The sequence below is a fragment of the Erinaceus europaeus genome, chromosome 2 (assembly GCF_950295315.1).
Source record: "Erinaceus europaeus chromosome 2, mEriEur2.1, whole genome shotgun sequence".
Classification (NCBI taxonomy): domain Eukaryota; kingdom Metazoa; phylum Chordata; class Mammalia; order Eulipotyphla; family Erinaceidae; genus Erinaceus; species Erinaceus europaeus.
The window spans coordinates 2472346-2495885 of NC_080163.1; the positions used below are offsets into that span (position 1 = coordinate 2472346).

The 23540-nt window shown below is 47.9% G+C and overlaps 2 protein-coding genes across 7 annotated transcripts in view; one reads left to right on the forward strand and one right to left on the reverse strand.

The window, feature by feature from the left end:
- ELSPBP1 (epididymal sperm binding protein 1) lies at positions 1–16181 on the forward strand. Of its 5 annotated transcripts, none has more exons than XM_060173202.1 (7): positions 1–177; positions 2488–2581; positions 4540–4677; positions 5981–6127; positions 7595–7753; positions 9726–9890; positions 16051–16181. In XM_060173202.1, exons 2-6 carry the CDS (start codon positions 2512–2514, stop codon positions 9881–9883), a joined length of 672 nt encoding a protein of 223 aa, XP_060029185.1. In that variant the 5' UTR covers positions 1–177; positions 2488–2511; the 3' UTR covers positions 9884–9890; positions 16051–16181. The 5 variants fall into 5 exon arrangements, with proteins under 5 accessions (XP_060029185.1, XP_060029174.1, XP_060029167.1 ...); XM_060173191.1 differs by lacking the exon at positions 16051–16181 and adding an exon at positions 10269–10589; XM_060173184.1 differs by lacking the exon at positions 16051–16181 and adding an exon at positions 10182–10589 and having other exon boundaries at positions 7647–7753.
- Positions 12226–23540, reverse strand: part of CABP5 (calcium binding protein 5) — a 17368-nt gene continuing 6053 nt past the window's right edge. For both annotated transcript variants that reach the window (XM_007538336.2, XM_060173220.1), the window contains 3 exons: positions 21135–21244; positions 16056–16203; positions 12226–13884 (listed from right to left, as the gene is read on the reverse strand). In XM_007538336.2, the coding sequence (XP_007538398.2) occupies positions 13859–13884; positions 16056–16203; positions 21135–21244 (284 nt within the window). In that variant the 3' untranslated portion in view covers positions 12226–13858. The remainder of the gene's footprint in view (positions 13885–16055; positions 16204–21134; positions 21245–23540) is intronic.

The following is a 23540-nucleotide window of genomic DNA, read 5'->3' on the forward strand; positions in this document are numbered from 1 at the left end:
CAGACTGCTCCTGATTTCTCCCTTACAGAAAACCCTCCTTTGTGGGGACTGTAGCTCCATCCTGCGGGGTGGGGCTGAAACAGCCAGATCAAGCCCCAGAGGAAGCAGCCATCTGGGAAGCAGAATCTTAAAGAGGACACGTGGGGACATCGAGGGCCAAGCAGGACCCACTCAAAGGTACACCCCAACTAAGCCCCCCCAGGGATGGGATGAGAACTGAGGTCTGGCCCCCACAGCAGGAGAAGGTTGTCTACAGCAGCTCTGTCCTCGAGAAGAAACACACTGTGTGTATCTGTCTCAGTGTGTGTCTGTGTGTCTCTGTGTGTGTATGTCTGTGTGTGTGTGTCCGTGTATGTTTCTCTTTGTGTCTCGTGTATGTCTGTGTGTTGTGTGTGTCCCAGTGTGTGTGTCTCTGTGTGTGTGTCCCTGTGTGTCTGTGTATGTCTCTGTGTGTGTGTGTGTGTGTGTGTGTGCGTGTGGCTGACTTTTGAAAGAGGGAGAGTGAGGCCACAGCACCGGAGCTATGGCTGCCTCCATGGAGTGTACCAGGGGCTAGAAGGAAGGCGGGTGCCACCTCCAGTTCTTATAAACACGGTGGGTGCTGGAGAGCACGTTGCAGTCGGCAGAGGCTGTTGCTGGTGGGTATTAATGACTAGTTGCAAAGCAGGTACACTTGCAATGACTTCACCACCGGGATTCCATCTTCTGTCCTGTCTTCCCTCGCTTTTTCTTTACTTTTTTCTCTTTCTTTTCTTTCCATCGTTGGACACACATACACACACATACACCATTTCACTGGAACAGTGTTTCCATTTTAAATTTTGAAAGAGAGAGACAGAGAGAGAGCGACCGCTGCACTAGAGCTCCCACCAGCGCTGTAGCAGTCCCACGCGGTGCCAGGCCTCAGACCTGGCCGTGTGGATAGCAAGGCATGCACTGAACTGGGTGAACTCTCTCCTGCTCCTGTGATTCCCGTGTTACTCATCAAAAGCCTCTCCAAAGTCTACACCTCACTCAGTGAAAGTCATCAGGCTCTCATTTCTCCACTTCTTCCCAAGGTTCAAATCCAATGAACAAAAAGAATGGGGGAAGCACAAGAGTCTGACACTTAGGGCTGAGGAGACAGCATAGCACTTACACTGAAAGACGTCCATGCCTGAAGCTCTGAGGTCCCAGGTTCAATCCCCAGCATCATCGTCATAGTTGAGCAGGGATATGGTATAAAAATTTAAAAAGTAAAAAATAAAATAAAAGTATAAAACTGTGATGTTTAAAGGGCCCTAGCCTGTGTTTATAACCAGAACTTGAGCTGGGGTTTATTCTCCCTCATTTGGTGTTTGGGGAGACTGCACCCCCTCCAGGCTATGGGGTTAAAGCCCTCAGTATGCCTGCCCGCCCCCACTCAACACCCAGGATCCTAGACACGGAGTTCTCCAAAGCACCAGAGTGTTCCGGCACTTACCTAGGTCCTGTCCCAGTGTTCCAGGCGTGGGTGTCTGGCCATGAAAGCAAAGTTGACGCTTCACCTCTGACCTGGAGCCATCTCTCAGATATTTGCTATTAATAGTCACAGCATGAGCCAAGGAGACTCACCAACGACATTCCAGAAATATCACCTTATAAGGACTCCACATAGCTTCAGAAATCCACTTTCTTGCACTAAGTAGCAAGCCATGCAAGTATGAGGGAGGGAGGAAAGGTAGCAAGTGCAAAGGCCCTGAGGTATAAGCAAAATCAAAGGAAGTGAGAAACAGAGGCAGAGGTTGGTGAAATAGCTCACCTGGGCAGTGCGCTGCTTGGCCATGTGTGCAGCCCAGGTACACCCCCCACTGCACTGAGGGAAGCTCTGGTGTTATTCTCTCTCTCTCTGTCTCTTTCTTCCTCCCTCCCTCTCTCTCTCTCTTTCTCCCCCTTCCTCTCTCTCCTCCATCTCCTCTCTCTGTCTGTCTCCTCTCTGTCTCTACATAATTTTTTTTTTTAAATAGACGTGAAGATCATGAAAAGAAGAGGGGAGAAGTGGTAACGGGTGAACTTCCAGGATAAATATTATGGTACAGACTCTGGGGTTTTTTTTTAATAAAAAGAATCTTGAATGAACACAGATCACTTGGCCCCTTGGCAAACGCTAGAAGAAGAACTTGGCCCCTTAAAAAAATAATAATAAAGATTTATGGATTGATTATAAGAGAGAGGAAGGAGAGAGAGGATGAAAAAAGGAGCCAGAGCATCCCTCTGGCAATATGCAATGCCAGGAACTGAATCCAGGACCTCACATGTGAGAGTGTAGGTCTTTATCTACCACACCCCCTTGTGATTGCAGGAAGTTAGGACTGTCAGGATGGTGAGATGAATGAGAACTTTGGTCAAGCCTCTCAGCTCACATCCTCTGTGTGTGTGTCTCCCTATCTCTCTCTTGCCCACAGCTGGGTGTGAGTGCATGGGGGAGGTGGGGACCCCAGGAACAAACCCTGTGCCTTCTTCCTGCAGTCCAGGAAGACGAGGCCTGCTGCCATGACCCGCTCCCCCCAGTACCTCCTGGGATGGGCCACCTTTCTGCTCTGCTCCTCCCAGACAAGCACAGGTGAGTAGACCCAAGGCAGGAAGGGAGGGGTGGCCTGGGAAAGGTGGATAGATTGGCCAAGCAGGAAAAAGGAAGTGCAAATCAATACAAAGCAAGCAGACTGAATTAAATATGAAAACCCTGCTGTTAAATTCTATCAATACTTGATACAGTTGTCCAGGTAAAGCCTTGAGCCTGACTCCTGTGCTCTTTTGTTTAAAAGAAAGAAGGAGGAGTCAGGCAGTAGCGCAGTGGGTTAAGCGCACGTGGCGCAAAGCACAAGGACTGGTGGAAGGATCCCAGTTCCAGCTCCCGGCTTCCCACCTGTAGGGGAGTCGCTTCACAGGCTGTGAAGCAGGTCTGCAGGTGTCTATCTTTCTCTTCCCCTCTCTGTCTTTCAGCCTCTCTCCATTTCTCTCTGTCCTATCCAACAACAAATGACATCAACAACAAACAACAACAATAATAACCACAATAAGGCTACAACAACAAGGGCAACAAAAGGGGGGGTGAAATGACCTCCAGGAGCAGTGGATTCATGGACCGAGCACCAGCAATAACCCTGGAAACAAAGAGAAAAAGAGAGGGAGGGAGAGGGAGAGGGAGAGGGAGAGGGAGAGGGAGAGGGAGAGGGAGAGGGAGAGGGAGAGGGAGAGATGAAGGAGGGAAGGGAGTCCGCAGTAGCTCAGCGGGCTAAGCGCACATGGTGCGAAGCGCAAGAACCAGCATAAAGATCCTGGTTCAAATCCTAGCTCACTATCTGCAGGAGGTTTGCTTCACGAGCAGTGAAGCAGGTCTGCAGGTGTCTATCTTTCTTTCCCCCTCCCTATCTTCCCCTCCTTTCTCCATTTCTCTCTGTCCTATCTAACAATGACAACATCAGTAACAATACAATAATAGCTAGAACAACAATAAAAAACAAGGGCAACAAAAGGGAAAATAAATAAATATTTTTAATTTAAAAAAAAAGAAGGGGAAAAAGATAGAAAGGAAATGAGGGAGAGACAGAATAAATATAAAGAGGGAGAGACAGAGAGAGAGAGAGTGAGAAGGGGGAAAATGGTCATCATGCAAAAACAGAGCCCCAGCAACAACCCCAGTGGTTATAAAGATAATAATAGATTTGGGGCCAGGTGGTGGCACACCTGGTTGAATGCATATTTTACAAGGACCTAGGTTCAAGCCCCTGCTCCCCACCTAAAGGGAGAAAGCCTTGTGAGTGGTGAAGCAGTGCTGTAGATGTCTCTGTTTTTCTCCCTGTCTACCTCCCTCTTCCCTCTCCATTTTCTGGCTGTCTCTATCCAATAAATAAATAAAGGTAAAATAATAACAATAAATTAAATTTGCTTCAAACAAAAAAAAAATCACTTTCTGAGCAGTAGTCCAGGGTTGGCACAGTGGCTTTAAAACTGTGAGATTTCAAGCTTGATCCCCAGTATCACATGTACTAGAATGACGCTCTGATTTTTTTTCTCGCTTATTCTCAGAATAACTAAAATGTGCATTTAAAAATAATTGGGGGTGCCTGAGGCTCTAAGACTCCAGGTTTAATCCCCAGCTACCTCTCCCATTAAAAAAATAATAAAATTTTAAAAATAATAATTGGAGGGGCCCTGGGGGAAGATAACATAATGGTTTTTGCAAAAAGAAAAGTTCCAGCACCTAGCACCATCCCTAGCACCATCATAAGCCAGAGTTGAGCAGTGCTCTGGTCAAAAGAAATAAATAATAAAAATCAATTTAAAATTTCAAGAAATTAACTTTAAAAAAAAAAGATGGGGACATAGCATGATTGTGCAAAATGACTTTCATGCATGAGGCACCAAAGATCCCAGGTCCAACACCCAGCACCACCAGAAACCAGAGCTCTGGTGTAAATAGACAGACAGTTGCTTTCTAAGTAGACTTCCCACCAACAGAAGCACCAAACCAAGTGTTCACTGGGCTCCCCCCCAGCCCACCGTGTCTCTGCTCCTCAGGTAGCCAAGACCCCTGCGTGTTTCCCTTCACCTACAAGGGCTTCACCTTCTTCTCCTGCACCAGGATGAACAGCTTCTCCCCCTGGTGCGCCACCAGAGCCGTGTATGATGGCCAGTGGAGGCGCTGCTCCACAGAAGGTGAGGCACCGCCAGTCCTCTCCCCTCACCCCCAGATTTCTCCAAAACCCAGAACCCAGGCTCCCCAAAGGGAAACCCACTGCCTGGCAGCCCAGAGCCCAGCTAGGACTCTGCATTTCTTCTCCTCTGTGTAATGGGGAAAGGTTTTGTTTTGCAGTGGTGCACACATGCTGAGAAAGGGGCTGTTCCCACAATGCATCCCCCTCCCCTTAACTGTCTTAGCGATGCCTTGCAAAATCCCCACCCCCACCCCAATGGGGCTGGGAGTTTTAAAAACCCAGGTTCCTCTCCTTCTACAGTGCTTTGTCTTGGATGAGTGGATGATGGATAAAAGGGTGACTGATGGATGAATGATGGGTAGGTACATGGATGAATGGATGGATGGATGGATGGATGGATGGATGGATGATGGATGGATGGATAGATGAATGAATGGATGGCAGATGATGGCTGTTTAGATGGGTGGGTAGACGGATGGATGGATGACTGGATGAGTGGATGCATGGGTGAATGGATGATAGGTGGATGAAGCAATGGATGAGTAGATGGGTAGTTGGGTGGATGAATGGATTGATGAGTGGATGGATATATAATAGATGGATGAATGGTTGGATTAGTGGATGGTTGGATAGATGGATAGGTAGATGGGTGGATGGATAGATGCATAGGTGGGTGAATGGAATAATAGATGGATGAATGGCTGGATGAGTGGATGGGTGGATGGATGAATAGATGGATAGGTAGATGGGTGGATAGATAGATGGATGGACGGATGGATGGATAGGTGGATGATGGGTGGATGGATGATGGATGGTTAAGTGAGTGGGTAGATGGGTGGATGTATGGATGGATGTATAGTTGGATGGATGGATGGATGATGGGTGGATAAGTGGATGGATAGATGGATGGGTAGGTGGGTGGATAAGTGTATGGATGGATGATGGATGATCAGGTGGGTGGGTAGATGGGTGGATGGATAGATGGATGTTTGGATGGATGGATGGATGGATGGATGGATGGTAGGTAGATGATGGCTGTTTAGATGGGTGGGTAGATGGTGGTTAAATGGATGGATGAGTGGATGCATGGGTGAATGGATGATAGGTGGATGAATCAATCAGTGGATGAGTAGACTGGAGGTTGAGTGGATGGATGGATAATAGATGGATGAATGGTTGGATGGGTGGATGATGGATAGATGGATAGATGGATGGATGGATGGGTGGATGGATGGATGAATGATTAACTTTCCCTGATCTGTGAACATCTAGAGAAAATCCCTCACATACTTCTCCCTCTACAGATAATGCCCGATGCATCTTCCCCTTCATCTACCGAGGAAAATCGCACAGCAACTGCATCACAGAAGGCAGCTTCTTTGGAAAGCTCTGGTGTTCAGTAACCTCCAGCTTCGATGAGGTGCAGCAGTGGAAATACTGCGAGATAAATGGTGAGGCTTTGGGGCTAGGATGAACTACTTGGGAGGGGAGGAGGGTGGACAGAAATAACCCTCCTGAGGGGATGGGGGTGGCAGGGTGGAGAACAGAGAGACAAGGATAGATATGCTAAGAACTAAGTGTCCTGTCAGCAAATAAACAGTAATAACCCCAAGGAACAGGAATGTCCCAAGGTCAAGTTCCCACACACACACAAAAAAAAAACACTATTCTGAGACATGAAGCCATGCACTGTAGAACTGGTGTTCCCTTTCAGCAATCTCGGTTTCCAGAATTGATAATAACTAGATTCTTTCAGTGCTTAGTCCTAGCATACATTCCGAAGTAACTTCGACATTGAATCTTACTCCTATGCCAAGATTTTTTTTTTAATTGCCACCAGGGTTATTGCTGGACCTTGTTGCCTGCACAATGAATCTACTACTCTGGTGGCCTTTTTCCTTTTGTACCTTTATTTTGCCTTTTTTAAAAATTTCTTTATTGGGGAATTAATGTTTTACATTCAACAGTAAATACAATAGTTTGTACATACATACCTTTTCCCAGTTTTCCGTATAATACAACCCCCACTAGGTCCTCTGTCATCCTTTTCTTTTTCCTTTTTATAGAGACATGAATTGAGATGAAAAAAGAAAGTGACATAGAGAGAGAGAGACAGTGAGGGGCAGGGTGTTGGTGCACCCAGTTAAGTGCACATAGCACCAAGTGCAAGAACCTGAGCAAAGATCCGGGTTTGAGACCCTGGCTCCCCATATGCAGGGCGAAGATGCTTCACAAGCGGTGAAACAGGTCTGCAAATGTCTATCTTTCTCTCTTCCTTTCTAACTTCCCTTCTTCTCTCAATTTCTCTCTGTCCTATCCAGTAAAAATGGAAAACTTGGCCACCAGAAGCAGTGAATTCATAGTGCCAGCACTGAATCCCATTGAGAACGCTAGAGAGAAAAAAAGAAAGAGAGAGAGAGAGAAGAAAGAAAAAAAACAAGACAGAGCCACCTGCAACACCGATTCAGGAGGCTTCCCTCATGCAGCTGGGGAGGCAGAGGGCTTGAACCCAGGTCCTTGCACTCAACAGGGAATACCACCACCCAGCCCCCCTTAAGCTCTCTCTTAACTAACGTGCCTAAAGGAAGCTCCATAGATAAGTGGCGGCAATGTCAGCGGCTCAGGTACCCCTCATCCACATCAGGTTTCAGATGGCTGTGGCCTGGAGCTCTGGCTCCGTTGACTCCTATCCACGCCTGAGAGAAGTTACAGATCTATGCTGGCCATGCAGAATAATTAGGCCATGGCCACTTAACGCTTACGGCAAATACAAGCCTGGCACACTTGAGGTATCCTCCTCAGTCCATCCCCCCAGCAGGGCCTTACTTGCCTCAACAGATGGGAACGGTCAGAGGGCATGGGGTCCCGGGGAGTACCAGCCTTGTCCTGACCCACAGCCTCTCCACGGTCCTTTGCAGAGTACGGGGGCAACTCCCTGAGCAAGCCCTGCATCTTCCCCTCCATCTACAGAAACAATGTGGTGGCCGAATGCCTGGAGGACACCAGCAGTAAGCTGTGGTGCCCCACCACCGAGAACATGGACCAGGATGGGAAGTGGAGCTTCTGCGCTGACATCCGTAATCTGGGGATGGGGCAAAGGGGGCATGGGGAGATGCTCAGTGGCTCAGCAGACACTGAGAGTTTCTGGGGAGACAGGTGATGAGAGGGGCAGGCCCCATCTGAGGGCATCTTGATGAGTCGGTGCCATGGCTGTTCCAGTAGGGCCCTCTACCCGGTGTGAAGATATGGGTTCAAAACCCCCAGCCTTCACAAGTGGGGGAGCCATGCAGTGGTGTCTCTTCTCTCTGTCTCTCCCTCCCTGTTTCTCACTATCTACAATAAAAATATAAAAGAATCCTCCAAGAGCAGGAGAGTCATGCAAGGTGGGGGGAGCTTCACAGGTGGGGAGCAGGACTACAGGTATTTCTCTCTGCCTATCTCCCCTTCCCTCTCTAGCCAATAAATACATACAATATTTTTATTTCTTTATTAATGGATAGAGATATAGAGAAATTGAGAAGGGAAAGGAAGACAGAGAGGGAAAGAGACAGAGACCTGCAGCCCTGCTTTACCACTCATGAAGCTTTCCCCCTACAGGTGGGAACCAAGGGCTTGAATCCGGGTCCTTGCACAGTGATGTGTGTGCTTGACCAGGTGCACTACCACCTGGCCCCAACACATAAAATATTTTTAAAAGCAAAGAACCAAAAGGAAAAAGAATCAATTCAATAGATACAGAGATACAGATACATATATACACATATACACAATATATAGACATATATTTTAATATATTTATTAATAAAGAGAGAAGAGAAAACCAGACATCTTTCAGGTACATGTGCTACCAGGGTTCATACTCAGGACCACATGCTTGAGAGTCCAGTGTTTTATTCACTGCACAACCTCCCAGACCACAATATATTGAGTAAAGAAAGGAATGCAGAACAGAGGACTGGGGAGATAGTGCAGCAGCAGTAAAGCACAGGACTTGAAAGCAAAAGGTCCCACACACCAGACCTGTACCAACAATTGCCAGAAAGGAAAGGAAAGGAAAGGAAAGGGAAGGGAAGGGAAGGGAAGGGAAGGGAAGGGAAGGGAAGGGAAGGGAAGGGAAGGGAAGGGAAGGGAAGGGAAGGGAAGGGAAGGGAAGGGAATGGGATGGGATGGGAGGGAAGGGGAGGTAAAGGGAAGGGAAGGAAGATAGAGATGAAATAGAGATAGAGAGACAGAGAGACAGAGATAGACATGCAGCACTCTGCCACTTGTGAAGCTTTCCACCTGCAGGTGGGGTTAAAGGCTTGAACCCAGGTCCTTGCACATGGTAACTTGTGCTCAACCAAGTGTGCCATCACCTGACCCCTCCTGCATCTCTTTTATTTTTTTTAATATTTTTTAAATATTTGTTTATTCCTTTTTTGTTGCCCTTGTTTTTATTGTTGTTGTAGTTATTGTTGTTGATGTCTCGTTGTTGGATGGGACAGAGAGAAATGGAGAGAGGAGGGGAAGACAGAGAGGGGGAGAGAAAGACACCTGCAGACCTGCTTCACCGCCTGTGAAGCGACTCCCCTGCAGGTGGGGAGCCGGGGGCTCAAACCAGGATCCTCATGCCGGTCCTTGAGCATTGCACCACATGCACTTAACCTGCTGCACTACCACTGACTCCCTCTCTTTTGTTTTTTAATGTTTTGTTTATTTAAATGAGGGAGAGAGAAAGAGAACCAGAGCACTGCTCAGCTCTGGCTAATGGTGATGCAGGGAATTGTACCTGGAACTTTGGAGCCTCAGACATGAAAGTCTTTTTGTAGAACCATTATGCTGTCTCCCTAACCTGCCTCTCTTTTAAATGACAGCGGTTCACAATGCACCAGTCTTCCACAAGTCCTGTCTCCTTGTTACAGCATGAGATCAATGTCAGTGAGTCAAAGTTCTAGTCCCTACATCAGGGCTCTGCAGACACTCCTCCCCATCGATGAGCCAAGCACTTCTCTCTGCATACTGCTGGATCTAAGATCACTGGGTGACCTCAGCCTCGCCCCTCTTCTCTAGGAGTCTCCTCCCTGGTTCCTGGCATCCCCTGCCACTTCCCATTCAACTACAGGAACAAGAACTACTTCAACTGCACCAGCAAAGGCTCCAAGAGCAACCTCTCCTGGTGCGCAACCTCCCATGACTACGACCAGGACCACACCTGGGTGTACTGCTGAGACCCAGGTAAGCCCAGGCACCTGCCTGCTCAGCCCCCAGGGAAGTCACTTTGGTTCATGCCCCCACATTATGTCTCTTCCACCCACAAAGTCTCGCTTTCTCTGTCCCCACATGTGTTCCCACGCGGTGCCAGGGGCCAACACCATTGCAGGGGAGCAGCCCTGTGGCTTGGAGTCTGTGCAGGAGACATCATTTATTGCCGCAGACAGTGGGGTTGTTGCTCCTTCCAGTGCTCCCCTACACGTGGGGCCGGTGCACACCATGATCTGAGCATTGGCTTTCAATTCTGTTTTCAAGGGGAGGAGGAACAACACTGGCAGATGGCATCTGGGGCCTGCCTTCACTGTTTCACCGCATTATTCAAGCTTAGATCATCGCCTTTAGGATTCTCCTGTCCGTCACCTCTGCTCTGTCATGGAGTCCTTGGAGAGAAATGGAGGGAGAATGGGGCATGACCTCCCCCTCAATAAAGGAGTCCAAAACTGACTCCAGTGCTGCCTTTGCTGCTTCCCAGGATGAGAGACACAATGAGGGACCCAAGCCTGTGGGGAAGGAGGTGGGGGTTGGGGTGGCAGAATCGCAGGGAGACCAGATTCAGCCACCCTTGGGGGTCCTCACAGCCTCTTTCCTCTCCTGGGAGGTCACAAATGTGGATGGAGCACTATAGGTACTAACGAAATTATGAATAAAGGAATTGGTGAGTGAGCAGAGGGTTGGAGACTCATTACATGGCTGTCCCACTTCCTTCATCTCATGCCCAAGGCAGACATCAATCATTGATTACAGATCCTTCTTCCTCATGAGACCAGGTATCAAGTCCTTTGTTATTTTCCTCCTCTTCCTTCTCCCTCCTGCCTGTCCTCTGGATGTGCTTTGATTTGTTTTTTATTTCAGTTATTTAGGTTGCTTAGTTGGTCAGCTAATTATTTAGTTTCCGAGCCAGGGCCTCACCCCAGCATGGTTTCACCACTCCCAAGTCAAGTTTTTCATTTAGATTTGGAGACAGAGACAAAGAGAAGAGGAGGGGAGAAGAAAGGAGAGGAGAGAAGAGGGGAGAGACACTACAGCAACCCCTGGTGCCGTAACATCAGCCATGGGCTGTCAGAGTCACGCACATGCCAAGGCATAAACAAACCCTACCCAGTGAGTGATCTCTCTGACCCTCCAGGGTCTGATGGGGTGTGTTTGCTGAGTCTGCGTTCTAGGCCGGTCCAGTTCTGTGCTCTGTGGGGTTACCATGCTGCTCAGTCATTGTCAGGGTCCTACACGGTCAGCCCTGCTGCCAGGTAATGGGGCACTGGCTTCAGCAGGGAGGGGTGTCCCTAGCATTTCAGCGAGGTGGGGGAGGGGGTACAGGGTGTCCTCCATATACCTTTGCTATCTCTACTGCTTCTTTGTTTGTTTGTTTTCCCAGAGCACTGCTCAGCTCTGGCTTATGGTGATGCAGGGGATGGAACTTGGGACCTTGGATCCTCAAGCAGGAAAGTCTCTTTGCACCACCATGATGCTGTCTCCCCAGCCCTTCCTCTGTTCCTCTATTATTATTGTTATTATTACCTTCATTTATTTATTGGATAAAGACAGCCAGAAATCAAAGGAGATAGGGGGAATAGAGAGGGGGAGAGACAGAGAGACACCTGCAACACAGCTTCACCACTTGCAAAGCTTTCCCCTTGCAGGTGGAGACTGGGAGCTTGAACCTGGGTACTTGCACATTGTAACATGTGTGCTCAGCCAGGTGCACCACCACCCCATCCTGTCTCCCTCTATTCTTTTAGGGTAAGGGCAGGTGTCTGCTGTGACAAGACAGGTGGGGGGGGGGCAGTATGAGTCTTTCCCATGAACCTTGGGCAGCCAGGCAGTGCCTTCCATCCCTGACTCGGGAGGGACCAGAAGAGGGAAAACAGAGCAGGGAGGTGTGAAGAAAAGGGATGAGGCTTAAAACGAGAGTGAGGGGAGCCTGAGGGAGGGGCACCTAGTAGAGAAAGAACCTGGATTCAAGCGCCTACTCCCCACTTGCAGGAGAGAAGTTTCACAAGCACTGAAGTAGGTCTAAAAGTGTCTCTCTGTGTCTCTCCTTCTCTGTCTCCCCACCCCCTTCTCATTTCTCTGTCCTATCAAATAAATTTTTTTAAAGTAATAAAAATAAATATACAGTGAGGAGGAGGGATGGGGGCAGGCAGGGAGGGGGCCACAGGCAGAGGTCAGGAAACACAGCAGGCCGAGTCCTTTCCGTCCACCTACAGCTTCCCAGAAGAGGCCTCTGCCCCAGACAACCCCATATATTCCAGAAAGGAGACAGACTCGGAGGAAGGCATGAAATGAATTCTTTATTCTGGAGCTTTCTGGGGAGGTGCTGCTCTCAAGCGGGGACCTGGGGCAGTAGGGGTTTGAAGCAGGAGGACCAAGATACTTCCAGCTGCATAGAGCTGACAAGGTCAGACTGAGGAAAAGGGCAGGCTTCCTGTCCAGTGGAGGGCCAGTGCACACACAAACACATGTGCACATGCTGTGTGCACACACAATGTGCACTAGCGTCATGAGTGCACCATGCACACACATATCAGTGCATTCTGCATGGTCACACACCCTACACTAACACAAACACACACATACAGGGTATAGCACACACAGGCAGGGAGCTTCCAGAAAAGGTTTGGCAACCACGTGGGGAAAACTGAGGACTTATAGCAGTATGACACTTTCCTGAAGTTGAAAAAAGAGGGAGTTGGGCGGTAGCACAGCAGGTTAAGTGCAGGCGGCACAAAGCACAAGGACCAGAGGGAGTAAAGATCACAGTTTGAGCCCCCGGCTCCCCACCTGCAGGGGAGTCGCTTCACAAGCGGTGAAGCAGGTCTACAGGTGTCTATCTTTTTCTCCCTCTCTCTGTCTTCCCCTCCTCTCTCCATTTCTCTGTCCTATCCAACAATGATGACATCAATAACAACAACAATAATAACTACAATAAAACAAGGACAACAAAAAAGGGAATAAATAAATATTTTTTAAAAATATTTTAAAAAGAAAAGAAAGACAAGGAGAGGAGAGAGAGAAGAGGAAGAAGGGAAAGGAAGAAGAAGGGGAAGGGAAGGGGTCATTTTAATTCATTTAATTCAGCTCAGTTTGTACCAGGCACACAGCCCCAGTGAGGCTGGATTTGCCGCCCAGCTATCTGTCTCCCAGCCTCTGGCAGGATGACATTATGCAGGGAGGGGATTAACTCCCCCAGGACCTACTGGGCCTAAACCTTTGCTGATCCAGATCTGCGGTTTAATTCAGTGGTGGCTCTTATACAGGGAGAAGGAAGTAGGAGAAGAGGCGTGAAACAGACTTCCTGGAAAGGGAGCCAAAAAAAAAAAAAAAATGGTGGGAGGAAGAAGGAAGGTGAGGGTGGGAAACTCATCTGATTAGCCATTCCCAAACCAGGAACCTGGCAGCTAGTGACTGATGGGTCTTTCTCTTCACTGGGAGGTTGTAGCAGTTGGGGGGTGAGGAGGAGGTACTGTTAAACTGAAGGGGGCTGGGGGTGTTTGGGGGTTCAGTTTTATTGCTTGTTTTGTTGTTATTATTTGTGTTGTTGATTTGGTTTGGGTGGGTTTTTGTTTGGGGAGGGTTGGCTGTTTGTTTTTGCGGGTCTCAATCAGAGAAGCTGGAGGAGTGACTCAGGAGACCACAGAGATGTAGGATTACACGCAGCTGAGGACATCTTTTGCCTTTGGGATTTGGGAAGAAGCAAATGGACCCTAGGGTGGTTCGTGTGTCCAACCAGAAATCCCTCCTCCTTTAATCCAGTCCTGCAGACACCTTGTCTGCCCTCCCCTTACCCACAGGCTCCTCTGGCAAAGCTATCACACTGGCGGCAGGGACAGGCCCAGCACCCTGCACCCTCCACTTTGAGATGCCCTGGGGACTCAGTCCTGCAAAGTGCTTGCTCCATGAGGCCAGGGAGGGTGACGGGGCTTTCCAGAACCTTCTTAGCGAGACATCATCTTCACAAACTCTGCCAAAAAAACACCTTAGTGAGGCACCTATTTGCAAGAGTAGCTGCCATTATCTGCTATTGCTACTGTTGTCATTATTATTATTATTATTACTATTATTATTATTACCATCATAGTCCTTCACTACATATTAGGTAGGAATCAGTGATCTTTGGGGAATCACTGGACCCTCACAAGCCCAAGCTTACACGGGGCTTTGAGAATCTCTGTCTCTGTGTTCATGGTTTCTGAGACAGGCTAACAGTCTCAGGCTTACTAGACACATGAAGCGGCGAATGACACCTCTCTGGTTTTTTTTCCAGCAATCCTGAAGGAATAAGTACTTTATTTATTTATCTGCTTTTTGCCACCAGGGTTTTACTGCACAATTCCATAGCTCCCAAAAAACTTCCTTCCTTCCTTCCTTCCTCCTTCTTCCTTTCTTTCTTTCTTTTATAACATAAATTATAAGTGACACAGAGAGCAGAGACACCATGGGACCGGGTGGTGGCACACCTGATTAAGCATACATGTTACAGTGTGCAAGGACCTAGGTTCGAGCCCCTGGTCCCCACCTACAGGGGGAAAGCTTTATGAGTGGTAAAGCAGGGCTGCAGGTCTGTGTCTCTCTCCCTATCCCCCCCTACCCCCTCTGTTTCTGGATGTCTCTAGCCAATAAATAAATAAAGATTTAATTTTTTAAAAAAAATAGTCAAAAACAGAGAGGGGGGGAAATGAGAGACACTACCATACTGCCCTAGTGCTCATGAAGTGTGCCCTTTGCATGGTGCTCCCAGCTGATGGCCAGGAGTTCAAACCTGGGTCCTCACACAGGGTAAAGTGTTCTCTTTACCAGGTGAGCTATATCTCAACCTCTCAATTTATTTTCTTTTCTTTTTCTTTTTTCTTTTTTTTACTTTTTACCAGAACACTGATGAGCTCTGGCTTATGGTGATTCTGGGGATTGAACTTGGGACCTCTGGTGCCTCAGGCCTGAAAGTCGGTTGCACTACCAAGCCATCCCCCCAGTCCTGTAAGTGCCACTAAACTGATAAGCAAAGATGGCCAGTGAGGTCACCAGTGAGTGTGGTCTCGTGGCAGGGAAGGGCAGATCCCAGGAGGAACCCAGGCTGCTCCTGACTTGGCTACGATTTAATGTGTGGTAGGTTCACCACCCACCCACACCCCAGCTCCAGAGGTCTGTCTGTCCTTCCCTTGCCCACGCTTGGCCTGAGGATCTGGCTCCTCAGTAGTGTGTGTGTGTGTGTGTGTGTGTGTGTGTGTGTGTGTGTACACCTGTCTGTCTGACTGCATGTATGTCTGTGGCTGAGTGAAAAAGAGTGAAAAAGAAGCCTGGGAGGAATGTAATAATGTGTGAGTGAGGCGCTCACTCTGCAATACAGTGAGATGGCCAAATGGACAGTAAATAGGCTGAATGAGATAGAGAAAACAGAAATGAGGGGCCGAGTGGTGGTGCACCTAGTTGAGTGCACATGTTACAGTGTGCAAGGACCAGGGTTCAAGCCCCGGTCCCCACCTGCAGGAGGAAAGCTTTGAAAGTAGTAAAGCAGTGCTGCATGCATGTCTGTCTGTCTCTCTCTCCCTCTTCCCTCTTGATTTCTGGCTGTCTCTATCCAATAAATAAATAAAGATAATAAAATAAATTTTTAAAAATAGAGAATACAGAAATGACAAGGACAAAGCCAAGGGCCTAGCTTCACTTGTAAGAGCATAGGGCTTGAATGCCTGAGACCCCAAAGGTTACAAGTTCAATCCCCAGCACCACCTTACAATAAAGCTGAGCACTGTTTAGAAAGTGAGGGAGGGAGGGAGAAAGAGAAAAGACTAGGGAGATAGCACACAATGATTATGCAGAAGGCTTCCATGCCTGAGTCTCTAAGGTCTCAAGTTCAGTACCCCACGCTATCATCAGCCAGAGCTGAGCGGCACTCTGGTGTGTGTGTGTGTGTGTGTTTTCACACGTGCATGCATGTTTTCATACATAAATGCATCTTTCAAGTGATGAAGGTAGAAAATGGTGGGAAGATAAAACCTATCACTTGAACCCCAGACTTCACTTGGGGGCGTGAGGGGTGGTGGCAGGTGAGCAAGCATGGCTGCCTTAGAATATCAGTTGAGGGGGTGGGAGGTGGATCCCCAAAGCGGCGGGCGCTCCCGCGCCCCAGGTCACCTTCAAAATCCACGGTGCCATCCCCGTTCACATCGGCTTCCTGGACGACCTCGGAGATCTCCCGGGGGCTGAGCTTCTCCCCCAGAAGCCTCTGCATGGCCTGCTGCAGCTCCCCCAACGTGATCTCCCCGTCTCCGTTGGTGTCAAACTGAGGGGCAGAAAGGGGACAGTCTCTGCTAACCAGAGGCAGTGACAGTAACAGCGACTCAGGAAAACTGTGTTCCCTTAAAAGCAAAAGTCCCAGGCAGGTTAATAGCATAATGGTTATGCAAACAAACTGTCAAGCCTAAGGCTCCAAAGTCCCAGGTTCAATCCCCTGCACTACCATAAACCAGGGTTGACCAGTGCTCTGGTTAAAAAAAAAAAAGGGGGGGGGGTCGGGCAGTGGCGCAGTGGGTTAAGCGCATGTGGCGCAAAGCGCAGGAACCGGCGTAAGGATCCCGGTTCGAGCCCCCAGCTCCCCACCTGCAGGGGAGTCGCTTCACAGGCGGTGAAGCAGGTCTGCAGGTGTCTGTCTTTCTCTCCTCCTCTCTGTCTTCCCCTCCTCCCTCCATTTCTCTCTGTCCTGTCCAGCAACGAATTGCGTCAACAAGGGCAATAATAATAACCACAACGAAGCTACAACAAGGGCAATAAAAGGGGGAAAAAAAATGGCCTCCAGGAGCGGTGGATTCATGGTGCAGGCACCGAGCCCAGCAATAACCCTGGAGGAGGAAAAAAAAAAAGGGGAGTCGGGAGGTAGCTCAGCAGGTCAAGCACAGGTGGCACAAAGCACAAGGACCAGCAGAAGGATACGGGTTCGAGCCCCCGGCTCCCCACCTACAGGGGAGTCGTTTCACAGGCGGTGAAGCAGGTCTGCAGGTGTCTATCTTTCTCTCCCCCTCCCTGTCTTCCCCTCCTCTCTCCATTTCTCTCTGTCCTATCCAACAATGAACAACATCAACAATAAAACAACAAGGGCAACAAAAGCAAATAAATAAATAAGTTGAAAAAAAAAAAAGGAGAAAAAACAACAAAAGTCCTGAGCCAGGCAGTAGCACACCTAGTTGAGTGCACATGTACGACTCGGGTTCCAGCCCCTAGTCTCCCCACCTGCAGGGGGAAGCTTCACAAGGTGGTGATGCAAGTCCTACAAGTGTCTCTCTCTCTCTCTCTCTCCCTCTCTATCTCTCTCTCCCTCCTCATTTTTTTCTGGCTCTATCCAATAAATAAATAAATATTTGTTTTTTTAAAGATCTTTTTAATATTTATTTATTGATTCCCTTTTGTTGCCCTTGTTTTTTTTATTGTTGTAGTTATTATTGTTGTTACTGATGTCATCGTTGTTGGCTAGGACAGAGAGAAATGGAGAGAGGAGGGGAAGACAGAGAGAGAGGGGGAGAGAAAGACAGACACCTGCAGACCTGCTTCACCGCCTGGGAAGCGACTCCCCTGCAGGTGAAGCTACTCCCCTGCTCGAACCGGGATCATTACTCCGGTCCTTGTGCTTTGCACCACCTGTGCTTAATCCGCTGTGCTTCCGCCTAACTCCCCTCAATAAATATTTATTTAAAAAAGGGGGGGTAGCGCAGTGGTTAAGTGCAGGTGGCGCCAAGCGCAAGGACCGGCATAAGGATACTGGTTCAAGCCCCTGGCTCCCCACCTGCAGAGGAGTCGCTTCACAGTCAGTGAAGCAGGTCTGCAGGTATCTGTCTTTTTCTCCCCCTCTCTGTCTTCCCCTCCTCTCTCCATTTCTCTCTGTCCTGTCCAACAACAACGACATCAATAACAACTACAACAACAATGAAAAACAACAAGGGCAACAAAAAGGGAAAATAAATAAATATAAAAAAAATTTTTTAAAGTTCTCAGACCCAGAAGATAGCACCACCCCTAGTACAACAGTCCAAGGCTCCCAGGCCCTAGGTTCAATCACTGGCACATGCTTAAAGCAGAGGTAAGCAGTGCTCATTAAAATAAATAAATAGCCCAAGAGGTGGTGCAGTGGATAAAATTTTGGACTCAAGCATGAGACCCCAAGTTCAATCCCTAGCATCACATGTGCCAGAGTGATGCTCTGGCTCTCTCTCTCTCTTTTCCTTCTCATTAATAAATGAATATTTTAAATAATATTAATTAATTAATATTTAAATAGATTTAGGTACAGGAAGCTAGAACAGTGATCACATAGAAAGAGTTCCATGCTGGAGGCTCTGAGATTCAAAGTTCAGCACCACAATAAGTCAGAGCTTAACAGCACTCTGGTAAAAAAAAAAGTAAATAAACGATAAATGACATAGTGGGGGTTGTATTGTTAAATGGGAAACTGGGGAATGTTATGCATGTACAAACTATTGTATTTACTGTTGAATGTAAAACATTAATTCCCCAATAAAGAAATAAATTTTTTTAAAAAAGGGCAACAACAGGGAAAATAAATATAAAAAAATTTTTTTAAAAAGTAAATAAGAGTCAAACAGTTATATTAACAATGGTTTTAAAGAAACAAATGAAAATAATATTTAATAATGGACTCTATTAATCTAACATATCTGAAATATAACAAATATGAAATATGAAATTTTTAAGAGTTATGTATTTGTAGTGGGGTGGTAGCACAGCGGGTTAAGTGCACATGGCAAGAGTTATGTATTTATTGGCATGAGGGAGAGAGAGTGGAGAGAACCAGAGCATCACTCTGGCACAGGTGATGCTGGAATCGAACTCAAAGACTCATGCTAAGTCCAGAGCTTTAGCTACTGTGCCACACACTCGCCCCCACCCCACCCCCGGCCAGGCTGCAATTTAAAAATGACTAATGAGCCATTTTGCACTGTTTTATGTATACCAGGGATTTATAGCACTTAGTACACAGATGGCATGGTAAACACTGCTATGCTAGGTACTTACTTAGCATATACTTAGCACACTCATTAAAGATACTTTAGGGGAGTGTGGGCGCACTGGTGTGTGTGTGTGTGTGTGTGTGTGTGTGTGTGTGTGTGTGTGTGTGTGTGTGTCCAGGCTTCACTGCTTTATAGAAAAACAGAGGCGTTAGAACACCAAAGCTTCCCCCAGAGCTTTAATGCTCCAAGTGGTGTACTGGGCCTCGAACTGGGCCTCAGCCATGGCTAAGCAGGCACCCACCTAGGTCAGCTCTCTGGTGCATTACGTGTTAAATTACCCCATTAATTACTTTCCATTTGCAGCATGCTTCAGTGCAGACACTGAATGTCTCAAGAATCCTCATATTTAGGCTTCATAAAATGTGCGCTTGCAAAGGGAGATTCACATACCCAGGTCGCTCCAAATGAACATGTTCCCACAACTGAATCAGTCTGTCTGAGGGCAGCTAACGAGGGTTGTACCCTGGGCAGAGCAAAGGACTTGCAAGCATGAGGTCCCAAGTTGGATCCCCGGAACCACATATGCCAGAATGATGCTCTGGTCCTCTCTTTCTCCTGCTGTTTCTCTCATCACAGACATACAGAAATCAATTTTAGGGAGTTGGGTGGTAGCACAGCGGGTTAAGCACACGAGGCATGAAGCGCAAGGACTGACGTAAAGATCCCGGTTCGAGCCCCCTGCTCCCCACCTGCAGGGGAGTGGCTTCACAGGCGGTGAAGCAGGTCTGCAGGTGTCTCTCTTTCTCTCCTCCTCTCTGTCTTCCCCTCCTCTCTCCATTTCTCTCTGTCCTATCCAACAACAACGACATCGGTAACAACAACAATAATAACTACAACAATAAAAAAACAAGGGCAACAAAAAGGGAAAATTAAAAAAATTTTAAAAGATTTTTAAAAAAGAAATCAGTTTTAATGGGGCGGGTGGTGGTGCACTTCATTGAACACACAAGTTACAATGCGTAAGGACCCATGTTCAAGCCCCCTCAGTCCCCACTTGCAGAAGGAGAGCGTCACTTAATTTCTGGCTGTCTCTATCAAATAAATAAAGATAAAAAACATTGAAGACATCAGTTTTAATAGCAGAATCAGTTATTCAGTTGTAATGGAACTCAACTGAGTTTCTATTCTGTCGGCTAAATGGAACTGAGATCATCTCATTAAAACCAATCAAAATGAGATTGAATTAAAAATTCAGTGCCAGGGCCAGAAAAATAGCTCACCTGGACAGTATGGGGCTTTGCCATGCATGCAACCTGGGTTCAAGCCCGCACTGAAGGAAGCTTTCGTGCTGTGGTGTCTTTCCTCTTCCTCTCTCTCTCTCTCTCTCTCTCTCTCTCTCACTTTTTTATATTTATTTATTGGATAGACAAAGAAATTGAGAGGGGAAGTGGGGGTAGAGAAGGAGGGAGCGGGAGCTTGAGCCCAGGTCCTTGAGCATGGTAATGTGTGTGCTCAACCAGGTGTGCCACTACCCTGGTGGCAATATAATAAACACATAAGTAAATAAATAAATAAATAAATAAATAGGGGAAAGTAGTCACGGGGAGCAGTAGATACACCATACAGTTAACCAAGCCCCAGAGAAAAACCCTGGTGGCAATAAAAACAAATTAAAGATTTAAAAATAAATAAAAAGAGGGCGGGGAAGACAGCATAGTGGTTATGCAAAGAGACTCTCATGCCTGAGGCTGCAAAGTCCCAGGTTCAATACCCCGCACCACCATAAACCAGAGCTGAGCAGCGCTCTGGTAAAAAATAAATATAATAAAAATAAAATAAAATAAAGTAATAAAAAGATGAAAGACACAGGGGTCCTGGTCCACTGCAAGTGTTCAAAATATATAGTTTTGGGGCCAGGTGGTGGCCCACCTTGCTGAGCACATGTTACAGTGCCCAAGGACCCAGGTTCAAGCCTCTAGTCCCTGCCTGCAGGCAGAAAACTTCAGGGTGGTGAAACAGGGCTGCAGGTGCCTCTTTGTCTCTCTTCTTCTCTATCTCCCCCTTCCCTCCTGATATCTGGCTATCTCTATGCAATAAATAAAGGTAAATAAAAAACACTATATATATTAAGTTTTTCTACCACCCTCTAATGCCACGGGCCTTGGCAGCTACACTGGGACCAGGGGCCCAGCACAAACTGAGCGGCCTGGGGGGCAGGGTTTCCCCACCCGTACCTGCGGGGACCCGAACTCACTTCCTTGAAGGCGTCCCGCATCTCCTGGACACCAATCATCCCCGCCGTTTCTGCCAGCAGCCTAGGGGCCATGAGCTCTACGAAGTCGTCAAAGTCCACACGGCCCCCCACTGAGGACACAGGAGATGGGTGCAGTGAGACGCCATGTGCCCTGACCTGCCACACCCCCCACCGCTAGCCCCACCTCTGTCTCCCAAGCCCGTGAAAGAGCACACCCTTCACCCTGCTTGAGGCCCTGGGTTGGAACCCCCACCCCACGTGGGAGCACTGTGATGGCACCAGAGGAGCCTCCATGGCTGGTGGGGCATTGCTGTGGTGTCTGTCTGTCTGTCTACATTTATGTAGGGAAGAAAAGGGGTGAAAAAGCCTAGAAGGCGGCACAGTAGGCAAAGCACTGGACTCTCACGCCTGAGGTCTCCAGATCCATCCCTGGCATCACACGTGCCAGAAGGATGCTTTGTTCTTTCCTCTCTCTATCTCTCTCTCTCCACCTTCTTCTCTCAAATTTATTAATTAATTAAAAAAGTTATTTGGGAGTGGCCAGGCAGTAGCACATTGGGTTAAGTGCGCGTGGTGTGAAGCACAAGGACCAGCATAGGATCCTGGTTCCAGCCCCCAGTTCCCCACCTGCAGGGCAGTCGCTTCACAGGCGGTGAAGCAGGTCTGCAGGTGTCTGTCTTTCTCTCCCCCTCTCAATCTCCCCTCCTCTCTCCATTTCTCTCTGTCCTATCCAACAACAATGACAATAACATAATAATAGCAACAACAATAAACAGCAAGGGCAACAAGAGGGGAAAGAAATAGTCTCCCGGAGCAGTGGATTTGTAGTGTAGGTACCAAGCCCCAGCAATAACCCTGGAGGCAAATATATATATGGAAAAAATTAACATCCTTTCAAAGGGGGTAGGGGGTTGAATGGTGGCATACTCAGTAGAGCTCACATGTTACAGTGTACACGGACCTGGATTCAAGCCCCTGGTCCCCACCTGCTGGGGGTGGGGAGTTTCATGAATGGTGAAGCAGGACTACAGGTATCTCTCTCTCTTTTGTTTTAATATCATTTATTAAATTTAATATTATTTATAGGATAGAGACAGAGATAAAACAAGGAGGAGAGAGAGAGAAAGACAGAGAGACACCTGCAGCCCTATATCACCACCTGTGAAGCTTTCCCCCTGCAGGTGGGGACCAGGGGCTTGAGCCTGGGTCCTTGTGCACTGTAATGTGTGCACTTAACCAGGTGCGCCACGACCTGGCCACGACCTGGCCCGAGGTCACTATCCCTCTACCTATTTCTTCTTTACTTCCTTCCTTCCTTCCTTTCTTCCTCCCATCTCCCTTTTTCTCCCCCACCAGGGGTGGTTCCATGATGAATTCATTGCTCCTGGTGCCATTTTTTTTATTCATTTATTTTTTATTTGATAGGACAGAGAGAACTTGAGAGGGGAAGGGAGATAGAGAGGAAGAAAAGAAAAGACAACTGCAGCTCTGCCTCAAAGCTCATGAAGCTTCCCCCCTGCAGGTGGGGATCAGGCACTTGAACTCAGGTCCTTAAGCATGGCAACACATGAGCTCAACCAGCTGTGCTACCTTACCGCCTGACCTCCCCCTTTCTTTTTTAATTAATGAGAGAGAAAACCAGATCATTGGCACAGATGATACTGGGAACTAAACTCGTGACCTCATGTCTGAGGGTCTAGTGCTTTGTCTGCTTCATCACTTCCCAGAACTCTCTCCCTCGATTCTCAATTTTTAATTTATTTTTTTTTATATTTTTATTTTTATTTTATTGACTCCAGGTCTCAGTGCTAGTACTATTCACTGCTCCTGGTGATGGACAAAGATAAATTGAGAGAGGAGGGAGAGATAGAGGAGAGAAAAAGACACCTGCAAACCTGCTTCACCACTTGTGAGGTGTGTTCCCCCCCCCCCCGCAGGTGGGGAGTGGGGGACTCAAACCCAGATCTTTGCACAGATCCTTGTGCTTAGTGCTATGAGTGCTTAACAGGGTGCACCACCACCTGGCCCCCTCAAATTCTCTCAGTCTCTATGAAAAAAGAAACAGAGAGAAAGAGAGAGAGAGAGAGGGAGGGAGGAAGGAAGGGAAAGAAAGGAGAGAGGAAGGGAGGAGGGAAAGGTTATGACTACCAACAGTGGTGAATTCCTTGTGCAAGCACCAGGCCCCCAGCAATAACCCTGGGGGAAGGTAAAAGAAAAGAGAGAGAGGGGAGGTGAAGAGAAGAGTGGAGTGGAGCACAGAGAAAAGGAAGAAGGCAAGGAAAAGACACAGATCCGCCCCAGTCTTCCGTCTTTCCAGAGCTCTCTTCCTGGCCAGCTCGGGCCCACTGGCCCCCAGATCTGAGCAGGCCGAGCTGTGGTGGAAGTGACTGGTTGTCCCTCTGACCT

Bases quoted from the DNA above. Each gene is read 5' to 3' on its own strand.
- ELSPBP1 (XM_060173174.1), top strand. From the start codon at position 2,512: ATGACCCGCTCCCCCCAGTACCTCCTGGGATGGGCCACCTTTCTGCTC. The intron at 2,582-4,539 runs GTGAGTAGACCC...TCTGCTCCTCAG, and splicing joins CTCCTCCCAGACAAGCACAG to GTAGCCAAGACCCCTGCGTG. The intron at 7,754-9,725 runs GTAATCTGGGGA...CCTCTTCTCTAG, and splicing joins GAGCTTCTGCGCTGACATCC to GAGTCTCCTCCCTGGTTCCT.